General features: G+C 52.2%; 2 protein-coding genes across 4 annotated transcripts in view; one reads left to right on the top strand and one right to left on the bottom strand.

Annotated features, from left to right (window-relative positions):
* Nucleotides 1–4,033: 4,033 nt before the first annotated feature.
* Nucleotides 4,034–17,859, bottom strand: NCSTN (nicastrin). 2 transcript variants are annotated; one of them, XM_012184363.4, is made up of 17 exons: nt 17,259–17,859; nt 16,208–16,312; nt 13,744–13,867; nt 13,216–13,337; nt 12,650–12,795; nt 11,749–11,899; nt 11,343–11,452; nt 10,955–11,107; nt 10,227–10,331; nt 9,966–10,043; nt 8,948–9,120; nt 7,104–7,206; nt 6,900–6,995; nt 6,339–6,426; nt 5,904–6,058; nt 5,442–5,654; nt 4,034–4,873 (listed from the first exon to the last, which is right to left on the bottom strand). In XM_012184363.4, exons 4-17 carry the CDS (start codon nt 13,328–13,330, stop codon nt 4,751–4,753), a joined length of 1,809 nt encoding a protein of 602 aa, XP_012039753.3. In that variant the 5' UTR covers nt 13,331–13,337; nt 13,744–13,867; nt 16,208–16,312; nt 17,259–17,859; the 3' UTR covers nt 4,034–4,750. The 2 variants fall into 2 exon arrangements, with proteins under 2 accessions (XP_012039753.3, XP_004002720.3); XM_004002671.4 differs by having other exon boundaries at nt 17,761–17,859.
* A 115-nt stretch (nt 17,860–17,974) lies between these two features.
* The window catches only part of COPA (COPI coat complex subunit alpha), a 50,485-nt gene continuing 49,232 nt past the window's right edge, over nt 17,975–19,227 (top strand). For both annotated transcript variants that reach the window (XM_004002669.6, XM_004002670.6), the window contains exon 1: nt 17,975–18,103. In XM_004002669.6, the coding sequence (XP_004002718.1) occupies nt 18,064–18,103 (40 nt within the window). In that variant the 5' untranslated portion in view covers nt 17,975–18,063. The remainder of the gene's footprint in view (nt 18,104–19,227) is intronic.

The raw sequence follows: 19,227 nt of genomic DNA, 5'->3' as shown, positions 1-19,227 counted from the left end.
GCTGTTTTGCATTTTACAAGGCATCCACTTTTTTCAGATTGGTACTCACTATCTCTTTTCATCACCACACTGCAGGCCTGTGAGGTAGGTGGTGGGGGAGGAAGGGGGTGGGGTAGAGAAGACACAGGGGCAGGGGCCTGCACCTTGAGGGTGGGGGTAGGGCCTGGAGGAGCTGGAAGCTGTGGGTTTGGCAGGAGAGGGGGTGACATATGTGGGGAGCCCTGGGGACCCAACCAGGCAAGCGACTGGCAGGGAGAGCAGACGGCATTAACCCTCGCTGTGCCACACCGCCCGACCCTCCCCCAGGAGTGGCTGGGGGGCAGGGCTGTTATCAGCTGTGCTGGGGTCACGGAGCCTCTGGGCTGGAGCCTCTGTGTGCCTAGGAAGCAGCGGCTGTCTTGGATCTCCTTCCTTCCCTCCTTGGCTGCTTCCAGGAGCTCTCCCTCTGTCTCCCTGTCTCCACCCCTCTGTGCCCCGAGGTGACAGCGGGTCTCTACCACCCTGGCGGACAGCGCAATCTGTCCCTTTCTCTGCCGCCAGCCCACTGGAAGCCCCTGAGCCCTCTCTCACTCCCGGGCCCCCTAGGCCTTGTCGCCTTTGTCTTCCCTCCGCTCTGCTCACCTCTCCCCAGCTCCGAGCCCATCCTCAATCTCATTAGGGCTTCCTCCGACCACTGCCCACCCCCCCCACCGCCCCCCGCCGCCTCTCCTACCCCCTCCCCCATCCATCTGTCTCCCCCAAGCCCTCCTCTTTGTGTCCACCCATCTGTCACCACCAGCTCTGCGCCCACTCCCCCTGGCCACGCCCGCCCGCCCGCCAGCCTGGCCTCTCTCCCCTCAGGCTCAGCTCCCTCGCAGGCTCCCGGGCTCCTTCCCTCCTTCAGCCCGATGAGGACTGCCTACTGCCACTTGCCCTTCCCTCCTTTCTTCTTTTCCCAGATGTCCTTTCGGCTCTGTTGTTCCTTCTTTCCCTCCAGTTTCTCTAACTCCCCCTCAGTTGATGGGGGAAGAAGGAGGGGACTCTGGGGTCCTGGCCCGCAGCCCCTGAGCAGCCAGCCGGCCAGAGCCAGCGCTGGTGACAGTTACTCACAGTTGCATCATCTCCTCAGGCCTCCTGAGGTGCCCCCTCCCCTCCAGCCTCCACGGCCTCTCTGGATGGGGACAGGGGCTCCAGCTGCCCCCTTCACCACAGCTATGTGCAAGCCCCTCTACCTTCTGAGCGTGGGGCTCTGGAAGAAATCAAATCCCACCTGACCCTGACCTTCCAAGGCTCTCTGCTTCCCAAAGGTCACTTCAGCAACCCCTACCAAGCTTGTTTTGAGTTGGGGAGGCTGAGTTTCAGGATGGCATTTCTACCACGCTGCGCCACTACCCACAGTCATCTGTCCCCGAGTTAGAGGGCGATCAGCCCCCCCCCCACCCCCACCCAGCCCCCACCGAGGCCTCCCTCTCCCATGGGAGAACTTTCTAACCACCTTAAAAAGCTTGTGAATCAGCCAACCCTTCAAGCCATCCCCTGTCCTGAGGGGTTTAAGATGAAAGGGAAAAGGGAAGAGAGGCGGCCAGAGCCGGGCAGGGCCTCAGAGGACAGCCTGGTCTGACTGCACACAGATGAAAACACTGGGGCCCAGAGAGGGGAGTGCCCTTTCCAAAGTCACACAGAGCGCTGGAGGCACTCCAGAAAATCTGGTCCTGAGCCCTTCCCACAACTTGAAACTCCTCCCTACATGCCTGCCCAGAGCAAACCCTCCATCCTCTGAACTCAGGTAGAACCTGTTTACAGCATGGGTTTTGCACGGAGCAAATGCTGCCTTGCCTGGTTATTTACCCCATGCTGCCATCGAGACTTTGGATCCCAAGTCCCTATGGGAAGGTGCCGTATCTCATACCCTTTTATGATGCTGGGACAGTGCCTTGCCCACTGTCAGGCTCAATAAATGTTTATTACCGCTGTAGCTGCCAGTGGAGATATAAGAAATGTCTCACACAGCTCTAATGTGCTGTGGAGCCTTCAGCAAGCCACGTCACTCCTCTGAGCTGCCGTTTCCCCATCTATCAAATGAGTTAGACCATAAACACAATTCCTAAGGTCTTATTATATGGTCCCTGAAAGAAACAAAGTCCTTTTAAACAAGGTGGGATGTTGGTGCAGAACACCAGACTCTGGATGGGAATACCTCCTCCCAGGGTGCGCCTCTGGGAGCAGTGACCCAGACGTTAGAAACAGGAAAGTAAAGCCTCTACTCGGAGAAGCTGGGAAAGAGAAACCAGGGAACAGAAGAGCCTTCGGTCTAGTTTCCAGGGACCAGGTGTCACAGAGGGGAGACAGGACAGACTGGGCCCCGGAGCAGGGTGGTCACTCACTCAACTGTGCACGAGGGTTGGGTGGAGGCGCAGTGTGAGCTGGCAGTGGGTAGGAGGCAGGGAGGGAAGCCCTGTGAGCAAGGTGCGGGGAAGGGAAGACAAATTTCAGGAGGCACAGGGCTGAGCAAGGCCTTGGACGGAGAGAGAAGGAGCCTAAGGAGTTAAGTCTGTGGCCTTACGATGCTGCTGGTCAGTCCTGTGTGGTTTTCGGGACACAGGAGGAGCCGGGGGAGGAGTCAGACTGTGGTCTGAGAGGGGACCCCAGTGAGGGTCTATGCCCCTTCCATGGAGGCCAAAAACCATGTTCTTTGGTTTTGTAAGTTTCGGGGAGAGGAGGGAGGGTGGGGTAGGCATAGTGCGGAAGGCGAAAGACAAGCTTTGCTGCAGATTCCTCCCGAGGTGGCGGGGACTGATATCCTGTATCCTTCTCTCCTGTCCCTTGATTCTTCCCAACCCTCTGCTTCCCTGTTCAGCCCCCTCACTGGTTCTCAGCCACTTCCCCACTTCCCGAAACTGCCAGCAGGATGAGGGAGCTTAGTGCTCTGTCCGCTGGGAGACCTGTTGGCCGAGGGAGGCGTGGAGTGGGCCCAGGCGATGGTGGCAGCTGTGCTCAGCTCCCGCCAGCACGGAGCAGCTTCTCCAGCTCAAACCGGGAGGGGTGTGGTGGAGGGAAAGCAGCGGGGTTTATTTCCCCCACAGCCCCAAACCCCAAACAGGCCCCCTGAGGGAACTTGGGAAAGAAACCTCGAGAAAAATCACCTCTCAGCAGGATTTGCAAAGGTAAATAGTTCAATCAGGAAACTAAGAGGGGTGCTTAGGACTCTGAAAATGGCCAGTTCTTTTCCATCTCTGCTGTCTTCACACACGTTGGAGACAGGCTCTTGGCCAGCAGTGAGGAGAAGGCTGGCTTCAGCTGCCACTCCTGCAGGTTCCACGCTCAGCTGATTCAGCCCCTTCCCAGCAACATCCAGCAGCTCTGCCACACTCCAGAATTCTGCCTGTGAGGACCCAGGGAATTCGAGTACCTACCTAGCGCACAGAGATCCTTTCTAGAAGGGTGTAAAACTGCTCGTTTTGGTCTACATCATGCCCACTGACAGAGCCCAGACTGCTTAGTGTGCCACCCAAGCGTCTTTGTGACCTGCCGCAACCTCACTGCCTCAGTTTCTATGGCTCAGGCACACTGAACAACCTACAGTCCTCAAACGTGACCCATGCCTTTTCCTGGCTCTGTGCTTCCACATCTGGCGAGCTCTAAATCACTGCCCAAGTGCTTCCTCTCCGCAGCTTTCTAAATGCCACCACCACTGCCTTGAACCCCTCCATGTGCTGCCAGAGCACTGTGGAGAGGCTGTGATTTCTCCATTACCCCTAGTTGTGAGTGTATGTTTCTCCCTTCCCCCCAGATGTGAGTTACTCAAGGGTCAGGGCTGCTTGCTGTACTCCATTCATCTCTGTACCCCAGCTTGGGTCTCAGACAGGGAAAGAAATGTCTGTCGAATGCAGACCAGGGGCCAGAAGGAACTCTTCTGCTAGTGTCTGCTGTTTTTGACAGTCATACTGCTGGGGTCCTCTGGGGACTGAGAAGAGAGCACGGTGGTTGCAATTCTACGTCTCTAACGTAGGGTCATTGAACAGGGGGCTGGGGAAAAAATAGGTAATGTTACGGGTTGTGTGGGGCAGTCTCTTTTAATGAAACTCGCTATTTATATATTTACATACACACATATACACACACACACACACACACACACAGAAAAAGGAAACAAAAATAGATATTACAGCATAATAAAAATTACAACCAAGTACTGTGGGCTGGAGGTGGGATGCCCCCCCCTCGCCCCCGGCAGCACACCCCCTTGATGTGCCATCTAAGGGCCTGGAGACGGGACAGCTGGAGGGAGACAGAAGGCTCAGCCCACAGATGGCCCTGTCCTCCTGAGGGCTTCCTTGTCATTTGTTCCTGGCATTCAACCCTTCATGTCCTTCCTGGTCAGGAAGGGAGAGGCGGGAGCAGGGAGCATGGGGAGGCACAAGACAGGAAGGAGAGAGAAAATGGACGCTGAAGAAGGGGAAGTTAGGGCAGGCAGCTCTAAACCACCATGGGGCAGGAGTCAGACAGGAGCAGGAAGCTTCTATTTGTCATCCCAAGATCAGGCAGGGGCAAGGAAGAAGGAACGGGGACGAGCAGACAGGAAGGGGGAGATGCGGGCGGTGGGTGACTCGATTATCTCTCATTGTCTCTTTCGGGCAGTTCCGCTTTATGTCAACGTCAAGTCTGAGCCAGGCCCAGAGAGGTTCCATGACAAACTAGTGGTTTATGTCCCCGTGGGACAGATGATCTAGGAAGCACACTGCAGAGCTGGCAGGAAAAGCTGGGGTCCTCTTCAGTAAGACACAGATCCTGGTTCCCGGGGAGTGATGAAAAGGACGTCGGCTTTGGCATTGATGCAGTAGGTGACGATGAGAGAGAAGACGAGGATGCCGAAGCCCACTATCAGGGTGATAAACTGCAGGAGGGCGCGGGCAGGGAAGGAGAGAGGTGTTCTCAGAACTCCGGGCAGCTGTGGTGACTGCTCGGGGCGGGGAGGCAGGGCTGGCTCTAAGCACCAAGTACTAAGCAATCACAGGCAACATCTCCCCAGTCTGGGGACTCAGTCTCCCCATTTGGGAAGAGGAGTAAAATACCTGTCCTTGCTTTTGCACTTTTTACGTAAATTTTAAGCATCCTGAAGGTAGGGCCATGACTTTGATTCTCTGGTGGCCAATAACGTGACTGTGACCGGTGCTCAATAAGCATTAGAGTGACGTTCTAGCTCTGTAGGTGGGTGTGCTGGGCGGGAGCGGAGCTGGGGAAGGGCTCCATACTGTCTCCTTGGGTCTCCATGGGTGCACACGGCCAGGATGAACACATCAGCAAACTGTCCGTGAGGACCAGCTTCCTAACGGCGCATGCTGGCTGACCAGGGACAGGTGTGCAGCAGGTTTTGGGGGCAAATGAGAGCTAGCAGGGGTAAGAGACAAGAGGCAATAGAGAGAGGTCAAAGAGACCTCTGCCACCCACCCTCCCTATCTCACCTCCAGCTCTTTGCTGGCTATCAGAAATATCCGTGCGCGGATGTCTTTCCAGCGGCTCTCGGTCCACGTCGAGTATTCGGTAGAGCCCCACTGCTCCAGTTCAAAGGCAGGGGACAAGGCCCTGGCCAGGCGTGCCGTGGAACGCACACACCGGGGGAGCCGGTCTGTCTCATTGGCGTTCAAAGGGCCCTGAACCCAGGTGTACTCGTACAGCTGCACAGGACACAGGTCACAGCAAGGGGCTGATGCAGACCTCTCTCACCCGCTCCCTTCACCATGTGGTTAGTCCGTTTTGACCCAGGGTGCTGCCTCTTCAGTACTCGAGTTCAATGGGCTGCATCCCTCCACCTCTCCACCCCAATCCCTTGGGTCCAACCAAGCCTAGGAGATCCAGCAACCGTCCCAGCGGAAGGAGGGGTAGAGGGGGCCCTGGGGTCCCCTCTGATGTCCACTACCACTCACATCCTTGTTTTCAGTGGGGACTTGACTCGGGTTCTGGCACTGCTCTCGGGTAAGGTCTAGCACCTTGCCGGTCAAGTTAGCCAAGGCATACTGTACAACGTAAGTGGCGTTGGTGGGGCTGGAGACAGCGATGTAATGCTGAAGAGGCCCGTCACCTGGGCGGAGACCACACGGAAAGGGGGGGATTCAGTGGGTGGAAGGGGGCGGGGCGGGGGGGGGGAGGCACAGATGGGCAGGGCCAGAGAGAGCCCAAGATTGGCAGCAGCCGGAGAAGAGAAAGTCAAGAGAAGAGAATCCAACAAATTTCAGGAGGAGGAAAGGAAAACGGGGGGCAAGAAAATAGAAAAAACAAAGAAGTAAAGATTAAGTCAAAATGATGACTTTTCCTGTATCCCTTCCCTTGGTTAAGGACTCCACCCCACACCAGGTACTCACCCAGGTAGGACCTGAGGTCTGGCCTGAGGATAGACTGGAACCATGAGTTATTGGCTCTAACCAGGAACCCATAGAGCAGGCGAGTAACCTAGGATGGGGATATGGGGGAGACTTGCAGCCCAAGCAAAGTTTTATTAGTGGAGATTTCAGTCATGGGGTAGGAACCAGACTGGCCAGACACTGGGGTAGGGAAAACGGTGGCTGGTGACAAGACACAGATGAGGCCCGCTGGGGGAACACCCAGGGCATCAGTGGTCCTCACCCACACATCCAGGCCTGCTAGATGCCAAGGTGTGGGAGACTACCAGGATGAAGGACGCAGTAGCCCACTGTGTGCCAGGGAAGCCGCTCAGCCGTGTCCAGCTCTGCGATCCCATGGACTATAGCCCACCAGGCTCCTCCATCCATGGCATTTTCCAGGCAAGAGTACTGGAGTGGGTTGCCATTTCCTTCTCCAGGGGATCTTCCCAACCCAGAGGTCCTGCATTGCAGGGAGACGCCTTACCGTCTGAGCCACCAGGGCAGACACACAGAAAGGAACCGGGGCCCACTTGCTCCTACCGTGTGGGGGTCAGCCTGTATGGTGTCCCTGAAGCTGGCTCCTCCTGCGAGCTGGTACAGTGTGCGTGCCAGCACCGTGGCTACACCTGCCAGAGCCTGCGGGAGGAGCAGAGGGGCTGAGTGGCCCAGATTCCCTGACCCCCAACACTGACACGTCAGCCTCGTGCACTGTGGCCCCCACGCACCCCCCAGCCCGGGTGCTACCTTGGCGGTGTCTGTCACAAAGTTCAGGTCCTCTTCGGGGCTCTGCCCTGCAGGGTAGGTCACATTGATGCTCTTAGCAGTGTCATAAATGCTTTGGTAATAGCTGTCAGGAAAGCCGGAATGAGCCTTGACTGCACTCAGCCAGGGCCCGGCCCTTTCCTCCCTCCACTGTCCCTTCTGCAGGAACTCGGGGTCTCATTTTCCCTCATCCGAGGATGAGGGGAGAGAGGAAATCAGGATTTCATACTGAAGAAGGAGCAGAGGCTGGGGAGGTAGGAATGCAGGTGAGAGTGCTTGAATACAAAGCCTTGTGTGACTGACAAGACAGAAGAGGCAAATGAGACCAAAATGCAGAATCTGCGCCTTCCTGGGAGATCCTAAAACATAAGCAACACTTCTGTGTCGTTTGGGTCAGAGATACAGGAGGGTGGCTGAGAGAACCCTACCACACATTATCAGAGCAATCGTATGACTGTTTCCACGCACATTCATATTGAAGGTGGCTGGGAGCAGAGGGTGACGAGCAGGCCTGTCCACAGACATGTAACACTACACAGGGTTAAACCACCTCAATACGCCTTGGAGCCCCAAGGAGGCAGATCTCAGAAGAGAAGGAAGGCGAGAGCTCCCAGCCTCTACCATCACTGAATAGCCTGCCCCACAAGGAATCAAGTCGATCACATGGTCAAGTCCAGTGTGTGCTCAAATGATGGATCACCTCTCACCACACAGTAGCACAGAAGATAGGTCTGGAGAAGAAAGCTGATCTTACGTTCTGGAACTGTCACCACCCCAAATAAATGAGAAGGTGCTACTGGGCAGAGGCTGGAGAACCAGAGCTTATGCATTTTGATTCAGAAACTCACTTGGGGGCTTCCCTGGTGGCTCAGTGGTAAAGCACCTGCCTGCCAGTGCAGGAGATGCCGACCCGATCCCTGGGCCAGGCAGACACCACATACCGCGCACCAACTCTGAGACTGCGCTCTGGAGCCCAGGGGCCCCAACTACCGAGACCAGGCAGCACGGCTACTCGGGCCCTCGGGCCCGTGCTCCACGACGCACTGAAAGGCCCACGCACGCAACCAGAGTGGCCCCCACGCACCACAGCTAGAGGAAAGCACAGCGACAAAGACCTAGTACCACCAAAAAAAAAAAAGTTAAAAAAAAAAAGAAACTCACTTGGCCTGTTGGAAGAAGGGAAGGGAGGCTGGGGGCCTAGCAGTCCAGCCTGAGTACAGTCCCATTGCCCTTGGCATCGAGTTAGCGGCAGTTTAGGGGTGTCAGGACTGGCAGAAAAGTGACTAGCATGGCCTTGCCCCAATCTCTGCAGCCCCCTCGGCTGCAGGAACATTTTTACACCCACACTGAACCACATGCAGTTACCACACAGTAAGAACATGTGACATTTCAGGGTGAGTACCATCTGTGTCCCCCGCGGGCCAGCCCCGGGCAGGGGACAGCTCCATGTCCTCCGGCCACGGGCTCCCCGTCACCACTGTACTGTGCATTTGTAACGATGCCCTCTGCTGGCAGCCCTGGGGAACTCGGGCTCCTGGAGAGCGTGGAGAGGTGGAACAACGGGTTAGGAGTACCGAGCTACGAAGGGACTCAGCTGAGGACTGCATTCTAAAATGAACTTCTAGTCCAACGAGAGGATCGTGTGAGATGAGAACAGGACACTGAGCAAAGAGCACAGATTGACCTGCGGTTCTGGAGAGGGTGGCATGGGGATAGGAGCGAGCAGGGGTTCCTCTTGACACAGGGACTCTGTTCCTCTGTGGGCCTCAAACTGCAGAACAGACTCTCTTCAGGAATGTCAAGGAGGCGGGCTGGGCAACTCTTACAGGTTATGGAAGGAATCAGAGTGGTCAGCAAGAACAACGCCAGAGACGTTTCGTGCCCGAAGAAATCGCTGCAGAGAAGACGGTGGCAGAGGCTGGGACTGATTCAGTCTCCTGAGGACGACAGTGGGGACAGCAGCGCTGCTCTGCTCCAGGGTGCTCAGGAGCGCCTCCACCTGGGAGAGGAGGGGCATGAGCTGACGGAGGCTGTGAGGGGAGGAAGCAGGAGGCCCCTCAGACCTGCAATGCTCCCCAACTTTCAAAGCAGCCCTAAATCCACCTGGATCTAAATCCTGCAAGCCTTTTGGTATCAAGCCTCTCTGGATTTTCCTGCAGCATCTACTATCCTGTTTAAATCACCACACAAAGAAGGAAGAGATCTGTGGTGGGTTTTTTTTTTTTTTCCCCATATTTATAGGTAAACCCAACTGTCCTCAGGACATTGTCTTAGCCGACGTGTTACTTATTATTTACTGTGCAGAACTGGAGGAGCAAAAAAATAATACAAAACAGTGCTGAGTGCCATACCAGTAGTCCACTCTAGGCTGTAAGAGGCACGGGGGGGTATTGAAGCTGGGCTGGCAGGAAGAGGACCTCAGGGACAAAACAGACCTATAGCTGTACTTTGAGGGAGAGAGGGTCTTGAACAAGAAGTGAGAAAAGTGGAAAACAGTTTGGGTAGGGAGTTTGACACAGCCAGGAATGGGGCAGGGTAAGCAGGACAGCCGGGTCCCTGGGGTAGCAGAGAAGAAAGGAGATACCCACACCCTGTCCTAAGTGGGCAGTGATAGTTCGCTAGGTACCGAATGATCAGAGAACTACCCATCCCAGGGAATAGTGACAAGAGCTGAGCTCATGGTTTTCCCGGGGAACTGGAACAGGTGGGGAGTTCACCCTTTAGTCAACACCCAACCTAAGGTCCTGTCTTACACGCCCTGGAGGCTGGTGGGGATAAGGCCAGGGCAAGCCCATATTTTGAGCTGCTGAAACAGGAAGTGAGGGGAAGAGATGCTCAGGTTACCTGGTTTAGTACAGTTTCATTTTTCTGAGACATGGGGTCTGTGTGCATCCAAAGCTCTAGTGAGTTTCTTAAGGCCACCTGGAGGTAAGACGAAGGAGCAACGTTTATAGTTAAGTTTCCCCTTCTGGCCCATACCAGGAAGAAAGGAGTGGGAGCAGAAGTCAAGGGAAGGGGCGGCAGCACCTTCAGTGAGGACGAGGGAGTAGCTGAGGGAAAGCTTTGAGGAGGAAAGGAAGAGTAGGGAGGAGACGTGCCACACACCTGTCCCAGCTCCACAAATGAGTCGATGTTCTCTAGCTGCACAGGAAAACTGCCCTTCTCCATGTCGTAGACCATTCTCGAGCTGCCAATGTAGTCAAAAGTTTCCTGAGGGGCACAGACAGGTGGGAAAGGGAACAGAGATCCCATAGCATGAGGGCAGCCTCAGTGACCTGGGGCCAGATCCTCAGAGCTCTAGGCACAAAGGCTACTACTGTCCGCGCTATCTCAGCTGCCGGCCAGCCGAGTCACACGACCCTGCCCTCCTCCCTACCCTGCCTCCCAGCTGCAGCGAGGCCTCACATGTGTGTGTCTCAGGACTTCTTGAGCCCAGACATGGGGAGGGCAACAGTGGCAGAGACCCAAGGCGGACACCAGCTGTTATGTGCCTGCTTCTTGCTTCTCCCCTCACCTCCACCCACTTAGCCACAGATGCTGGTTCCCCTACTCCGTGGCCAGGCTGTGGCGGCGGTAGGGAGAGGCGGGAGCCTCAGGGCTCCTGGGTCCACAGAATAAAAAGACTCCATCAGTGGGGGAGTGAGGGAGTTGGCAGTTTAGCAATTCTGGGTCAGGGTGCAAATGCTTCCTGTGATGAGGGAGCCTGAAGGGGAGACTTTCCAGGAGCTGAATAACAACTAGACCAAGTGCTGAGATCTTCCCCAAACCACAGCCCTTCTCACCTTTACTACCTGCTTCTTCCTGCCATCCCACCCCAGCGAAAGAGCCCTCACCCCTTGGAAGAAGACAAACATGACGTTGCGGGGCAGGGTGGCCACGTCAGGTGCCTTCTGCAGGGCTTCAGCTGCAGCCAGCTGCGTGATGAAGGAGGCGACGGCGCTTTCAGCCCCTGGGGCCACGTTCCAGAAAAAAGAACGGCTGTCCAGCTGGGCGCAGCAGACAAGGCAGAGGGGGTACACTTTGAAAATGGAAATTCGAGCCAGACCCTAGTCCCCCTTCCCCTGCTCTGGCCAAGAAAACATCCATATCCTGGGGCAATGGCTAGATGCCCACAGTCCAGAGCCTGCTCCGTCTGAGGCTCCCCACGGTAGCAACTTAGACACCTGATAACCCCGTCCTTTCTGTGCCAGTCCTGCCCACCCCAATCGGGCCAACACTCACTCGGGTGGCAGCCACCACAACCCTGTCATCGGGCTCCAGCATCCTAGATGTATTTATAGGCTTCAGCATGCTCCATACATTGAAGTCGGACAGGGGGTCACAGACGACTTCTGAACAGGACACAGTAAGGGAGAAGGCGGCTGCGGAGGCGGCCTCTGACCAGGGCCCCGCGGACTCTGCGAGTCACTTCCCTGACTCCGTTCTTCCACATCACTTTCTCTGCCACTGGAGACAACCTACCTTGATTTGTGTGGAACCATTCTGGTTCTTCCGCCTGGTGCCCCCTGCTCTGCCCAGCGCCCCCTGCTCGGCCCACCCCACCCGGCCCCTACAGCGGTCTCAGCCACGCCCGCTGGCCGCCCCTTTGGCCCACCCCAGGCAGCCAGCTCACCCCGACGTGCCCCACCTGGGCTGATGGTGAATGAGCTCTGGATGAGGTTGCGGCGCATGCAGGTGACGGTGCTGACGACGGCGTGCATGTGCGAGAAGAGCTGCATGGCACACAGCGGGAAGGCGGGCGCCGAGCCGTTTGGACTCAGGTTGTGATCTCGGTAGCACTACAAGGGGAGGAGGACCCCGGTGAGGCTGGAGCTGTAGTGTCCCTCCCATACCCCCAAAAGGAGGAAGGCCCGGCTCCATCCTTCAGCCGCTCCCACATCTGTCCCTGAGCTACAGGACTGTGCCCTGTCTGGTACAACCACAGGGGCTATAAGGTCAAAGAGAACAAGTCACCAAGGGTCACAGACTCAACGACTTAGCTGGGGCTGATGAAATTACCCTATACCAAATGGCCTGGCTCAATATGGAGCTTGTTTCTAGTATGATTTGCTGTAAAGAGCACCAAACTGGGAGATGAAAAAGCAAATTCAAGACAGCCTGGACATCAACTCACCATGAAACTTTTGCACAAACCTCTTAACTGCTCTGTGTATCAAAATTAGAGAACATTAGCTTAGAATTAGAGAACACTAGAGCTAAAAAGAACTTCAGAAATTACTAAACTGAATCTCTCAATTCCTAGTCCAATGCTCTTTCTTACCATACAAAGTGTTCTTAATCATGGCTCTACAGCTTATCTCATATTAAATATTCTTTATGTTTTGTTCTAGTCTAAAAGCCTTTAATGTTATACTTTAAGGCAGAAGAGAAATAGGAGAGGGGAATATGAAAAAAATAAACCTCTTGGCTCTTCTTAGGGCAACGGCCTTTCAGAGGGTAGACTAGTACAATGAGGCTCCCTCCAAACAGGAGGAGAGCCTAACAAATAATTCTAAGTAAGAAGTGCTAAGAGCTGGCGGAGTCATTACCTGCTTAATGACATTAGTTTCATTTTCATCTTCAAGAAGAAAGATGGGGAAACTGAAATCTTCATAAGCCAAGCCGTCGCCCACCTTGTTCCACTGAAAGGCTTTGCAGTGAGCAAACTGTGACCCATAAGAGTCGGAGTAAATACCTGAAAGGGAGGACAGGAGATAGGATGTTGGGACACCAAGCACTTAGAAACCAGGTAAGGGAGGAGGGCTAGGATATCACAGGGTTGGGACTAAGAGCTCCAAAGGAGGGAGTGACTCAAAAAGAAGTAAGCATCAACTTCTCATCACCTACAGTAAAACAGACACTGGTATCAGGGACCCCTAGGCTAGCCAGTTGGGGATCTAAACACGTGACAGAAAGGGAGAGTGGAAGGTAAACAGAGGATGGGGGAGCAGGAGACAGAAGAGATGAGTGGCAAAGACAAAGAAATCTTCTGTTTGGGAGGTAGCTGCTCACGGTATACACAAACACGTACTCCTTCATAACCTCCACCCCCCAGAGAACGAAGCAACGATGAGCTCTGGGTGACAGCAGTCTGCCCTGACCCACTGGGGCTTACCAAACCCATCATTGGGACATTGCACACTGGGAGAGAAGCCTGAGGCAGGACTGGGCTTGGCTAAAGACACTGCAAGACCAGCAATTCGGCCGGATCTCCCCTTCAGCTTCTCCATCACATCCCTGGAATAGGGAGACAATGCCATGAACGAAGGCGGGGAGATTATCAGGCAGCCTGACATCCTGCCCTCTAGGGTGGAAACAAATGCAGAATTAGGGGCATCACCACTGCTGACTCATTTCTTGTCTTTCAGCTTCTGCATGAAAACTATGACCTAATCTGAGCTCAAGGCTTCATCTCATCTACCATATCTCTGTACATCCCTTTCCTTCCTGGGGTCCTTACGCACCTAGAGTTCTACTTACAAGGTCACTGGGACTCCTTTTGATGGCACATCTTTTGCTCTGAGTACCAACCCACCCCCTGCCTGGCAGGACCAGGGCAGCTTACACTCACAAGCTGGAAAACTGTTCACTGACTCTCCCCTTGTCTGGATGCATTTGCCCAGCAGGAACACCGAGTTCTTACCTGGTAAAGAGTGTGCCCTCTAGCAGAACCACGTAAGGGGGGTTAGGGCCATCAGTCAACACCCACTGCAGGTCCTCTTTCTTCTCTACTACGTGGATAACCCCTGTGTCCCCACTAATGGAAGCTGCCAGGATAGAATGAGTTAAATTAAAGCATCTACAGCTAACAATTCTGACTTTGCCTCACTGATTCGGCAGATTATTCACCACCACCACCACCACCCCCTGCCCCCCACTTCCAAAATATCACAAGACTCTGGGTTAATGCAGCCAACTCTAGAGTGAAACTGAAGGGCAGAACTGCCCTGGTTCCATCTGAAGATTACTAGGAAGAAATGGAGGACAAAAGAGCTCAGAAGTCTTATTACAGGCCTTGCTTATTAAATGTCAGAAAGGCTCTGTGATCTTCATTTTCTTGTCCTCTTCCCTCAACCTCACTAAGGCTTATATATGAGATCCTGTAGCAGTAGACACCAAAGTTTTTTAATATGTGTTTTCTCCAGGAAATGGCAGGCTCTAGATGTCAAGCCTGGAGTTCCAGCACTAAATCTTCTTTTGTGCAGACTTCCATGCCCTCATAGCCTCCATGGATCTCCATTCCTTTGCCCTATTTGGGTAAGACTTCACTTGCTTTTGGTCAGTTTTGGGTAAGGTTAAATCAAGAGGTTCAAGGAGATCTGTAGAACAGAACTTCCCAAATGATGGTCCTCAAAGAGATTAGATGTGCTGATATTAAAGTCCTCTCATTTCTGGGGACCAAGCATCTCCAAAGACCTTAGGCTGTTCACCCCAGGCCAGGAGCAGACACATATATTACTCCAGGATGCTTTACGGATAACTTGGAAGTATCTCATACCATAGGGAAAGAGTTAAAGAAAAGGAACGCAAAGAAAGCTATAGATTACCCCTTTTGAGCACTTTCAAAAGGGTCCAATAGAAACAGCATCAGAAACAGAAAATCAAACCTAGGTCTTTTACTCCAAATTTAAGAGGGTGTAGCTTGCTCAGGATGGACAGATATGCAGTAAGATTTAGAAATAAGTAGGCTGAAAAGGAAACAAGATCCTAATGAGGAAGTGGCCAGAGACCAGCCCCGCCCCTCTCGCCTCTCTGTATTGGCTCCAGGCTTTATGTCCACAGGCTACTGCTTTGCTTCCCACAGGGCTGCTCTAAGGACATGTAGCCGAAGGACTCAGTGCCAGAGGGGATACTGTAGAGCTCAGCTTCAGGAGGATGGGAGCCTAGCTTTTTGCACTAAAGTGGAGTTCCAGCAAGACCAGCAATACAGTCCGATCTCAGTCCACACTGCACCTGACTCCCCTCTCCTCACAAGACTAGTTTAAGAATGAGGTCCAACAAAAATTTTACTTGGAGCTGTTTGGAACCAGTTAACCCACTCCCAGTACTTGCTGTAACAAGGACATGGATAATTAACACAGAATATAGCCAAGGGATGGGTGGGTAGAAGAACAGTAATTGCCACCTTGAGCAAGTTCTTCACTTCCAATGTCTAGTTTTCTCCAACCAAATGAGAAGGTTTCAGACAATTACAAAGTACTGCTGAGATGGCACTTAGCATCACCAATAAACATCTATTAAAGGTGATCTGACTTTCAGCTTTGTGCACTTATATTCCAACCATTTTTACAGGAATGAACAGATTCAGAGGGAACCAATTTGATGAAGAAGCCAAGATCTGACTTTAAGTTTCCTGCATCCCTGCCAAAAACTACATTCTACCAAAGCTACTATCCAACAAACAAAATTTGAAGACAACAGGTTAAGTAACAAGGAACTGGAGAATTCGGCCTTTTGATTACAACTTTTTTCCCCTCGTAGTTTTATAACCATAACATGTTGACATGGGACACATTTATAAAACATAAAGACAAATTTAAATGCTTTATTATTTCCTCTTGCAACTATTTGGCTTTCTCAATGTCTTCTTCTTCAAAGGGTTCACTGCCTTAAAGAAGCTCATTTTGGTTCCAAAAAGAGCATTCAGAGTGCAGATGATGACTGGACTTCATAGAATATGAGGCTTTTTCTCCTAAGAAAGAGTATAGCTTTCTACCTAACTTACTGGGTGGTTAAGAGTCCTAGATTAGAACTTAGACCACCAAATCCAAGCTTCATCACTGACCAGCAGGACAATCTTAGAAGTTACTCACTTCTCTAAGTCTCTGCTTCATATTGGTAAGATGGAGGGTAATAACAGGGGGGGCTACTTCATGAGGTTGTTGTGATGGTTAAATGAGATGCACATATAACAAGTTTAGCATGTAGTATTTCCTCAATGTTTGTTCTTATTAATTACCTCGCCTGGTTTGACAAATGGTTCTCTACCACCTACTACCCTCATCGCCTAGTTTGTGTTGAGGTTCCCCACAAGACTTGAATCATTACACCCAGGGGACAGACTGAAATGTCAACAGCCACGAACACAGCTCCCAATCTCAACTCACACTGGCAGCCAATCTGATGTGTAGCATTAAGCAGACGGACACAGGGAGCTGTTTTATTTAAGGGGATGTAGATCTTCCTCTCCACTGAGTTTCCTTCGCACAAACCTGATCAGAAGATATAAAAAATGTAAGAAGAAATTGGAAGACATTGGTGATAGCCTCTGTCAGACCACAACTAGGTTGAATGGTTTTGGGTATATCATACTTTCCAAAATGGGACTGATGTCTACCCTTCTCACCTCCTGGGAACATTACTGGAACAAATAAATGCACTCAGCTATGTACCACATACGGTTGCTACAAATCATAAAGCAACTGACATTGAAGCTTAAAGAGGAAACACTTGATTCATCAAAACAAAGGCATTTAACATTAGATGTACCTGCTTCTGGTTGCATACTCCACCACACTTCCATTTTTCTACTCTGTATATACATCACTAATTAGTTAATAAACTGGTGCCAGTCTAAGAATATAGATTACAACAACAACAAAAGTCTCCCTGAGACATTTTTCCAGGAATCTGAACAGAACTGGGAGAAAACTTATGCCATATCCCCTGCCAGTTAATCTAATATCAGTAAGTAATTTGTGTGTGCCCACAGTGTGGGGCAGCTAGTTTTTCCTTTGTTGTTGTTGTTTAGTCACTAAGTCCAGTGCCACTCTTTTGTGACCCCATGGACTGTAGTCCCCCAGGCTCCTCTGTCCATGGGATTTCCTAGGCAAGAATACTGGAGTGGGTTGCCATTTCCTTCCCCAGGGGATCTTTACCGACCCAGGGATCTAATCAGCGTCTCCTGCATTAGCAGGCGGATTCATTATCACTGAGCCAACAGGGAAGCCCAGTTTCTCCTTTGGAGGTCTTTAACACAAACAATCTCAATTTGGGGGACGGTATCATCATGTTTATAAACAAGCATGTTTGCATTTTAGGGCCTCATATACCAGAAAGTAAATGCGTGTAGGCAAACACCTGTGCACAGTATAAATGCCTAAAGTTCCTTGAGTCATTATTTCACAGCATAAACAGTTAAAAGAACTAATATCTTACCTTAGTCTCACTTTATTAATGGGACAAACCGAGGTGAAGCACAGGGACGCGTGTTTACGGTGGAATCAACCGAGAAAGAAATAAGGCATCTACCTTCCTTAGCGCTGCAATGCACCCACAGAACCAGGCGCTTTCATCTTAAAAGTCTAAACGCATTGGAAAGAAAGCTGAACTCTTAACACTTGTCCTTTCTGATTTTGAATGGGGTGGCTGGGCCGTGGGGGAAACGAGGTATCCGGACAAAGTGGGAGAGAGTTGAGCTGGAAGTTCAAGAAGAGGCCTGGAAGAGGAAATCGGGAGACTTGACCTGCCGCGGGGGAGAGGGGACCCTCAAGTCCAGGCAAAGGGGGAACTTCTGTTGTAGGAACGAAAAAAAGAGGATTTACAGGGTGGGGGGACGGAGGGGCTGCTGGGACCAGATGGGAGACGGCAGCGCTCGCGGCTGGGCAGATCCGGAGGGTTCTCCTTACAGACTGGAGCTCACGGGCAGGGGAGGCCTCACCTGCCAGTAGGGCGCAGAAAGACAGAAGGCGAAGAAGACTCCTACTTCCCGGGTCAGCCACAGAGCCGCCCCCAGCGGTGGCCATCTTGCCTCTCGGCTGAGCGGAAGCCTCAATTCCCACCTTCTCCGGCAGTGGCCTCTCTAGGCGAACCTTGGCTTCGTCTCTATGGCCCGGAGCTCCTGGGGCCGGAAGTTCGTATCCGCGGAACTTCCGGGAGTCGGGGCGGAGGGACGCTGACGTGGAGGCAACCAAAGGGCGGCAGGGAGTGTCAGGACTCGGATTAACAACTCGGAGCCTGAAGGATGCTAACCAAATTTGAGACCAAGAGTGCGCGGGTCAAAGGTAATGGAGATTAAAAGAGGGGGCGCGGAGGCTGGATGTCAGGGGCAGCCCTGTCACTGGGGAAGAGAGAGGGAAGATTTAACGGGCTGAATTGGGCCCACCGTACGAACCTAGAGGAACCTGAGACAGAGGGAGGCTTTTAGGCCTGGCGGCGATTCACCTGCAGTCCTGTCGCCTTTGGTTTGCCCTTGGGATTTGGTTTAACTGTAGTGGTTAACGCACCGCAGGAGGTTCGTTTGGCTCGCCCCCTGTTTCTTTCTCCTCCCCTCTCCTGGGTCCTGTACTGCTACTTTTATTCTGATCCCAAAGCTCTATACAGTCAGCAAAAACAAGACCGGGAGCTGACTGTGGTTCAGATCATGAACTCTTTATTGCCAAATTCAGACTTAAATTGAAGAAAGTAGGGAAAATAACTAGACCATTCAGTTATGACCTAAATCAAATCCCTTATGATTATACAGTGGAAGTGAGAAATAGATTTAAGAGCCTAGATCTGATAGATAGAGTGCCTGATGAACTGTGGACGGAGGTTCGTGACATTGTACAAGAGACAGGGATTAAGATCATCCCCATGGAAAAGAAATGCAAAAAAGCAAAATGACTATCTGGGGAGGCCTTACAAATAGCTGTGAAAAGAAGAGAAGCAAAAAGCAAAGGAGAAAAGGAAAGCTATAAGTATCTGAATGCAGAGTTCCAAAGAATAGCAAGGAGAGATAAGAAAGCCTTCCTCAGCGATCAACGCAAAGAAATAGAGGAAAATAACAGAATGGGAAAGACTAGAGATCTCTTCAAGAAAATTAGAGATACCAAGAGAACATTTCATGGAAAGATAGGCTCGATAAAGGACAGAAATGGTATAGACCTAACAGAAGCGGAAGATATTAAGAAGAGGTGGCAAGAATACACGGAAGAACTGTACAAAAAAGATCTTCATGACCCAGATAATCACAATGGTGTGATCACTCACCTAGAGCCAAACATCCTGGAATGTGAAGTCAAGTGGGCCTTAGAAAGCATCACTGTGAACAAAGCTAGTGGAGGTGATGGAATTCCAGCTGAGCTATTTCAACTCCTGAAAGATGATGCTGTGAAAGTGCTACACTCAGTATGCCAGCAAACAGAAA

Source organism: Ovis aries, chromosome 1 (genome assembly GCF_016772045.2).
Source record: "Ovis aries strain OAR_USU_Benz2616 breed Rambouillet chromosome 1, ARS-UI_Ramb_v3.0, whole genome shotgun sequence".
NCBI classification, from domain to species: Eukaryota; Metazoa; Chordata; class Mammalia; order Artiodactyla; family Bovidae; genus Ovis; species Ovis aries.
Note: the sequence above shows the minus strand (reverse complement) of the source record. Positions and strands in the feature narration are given on the sequence as shown.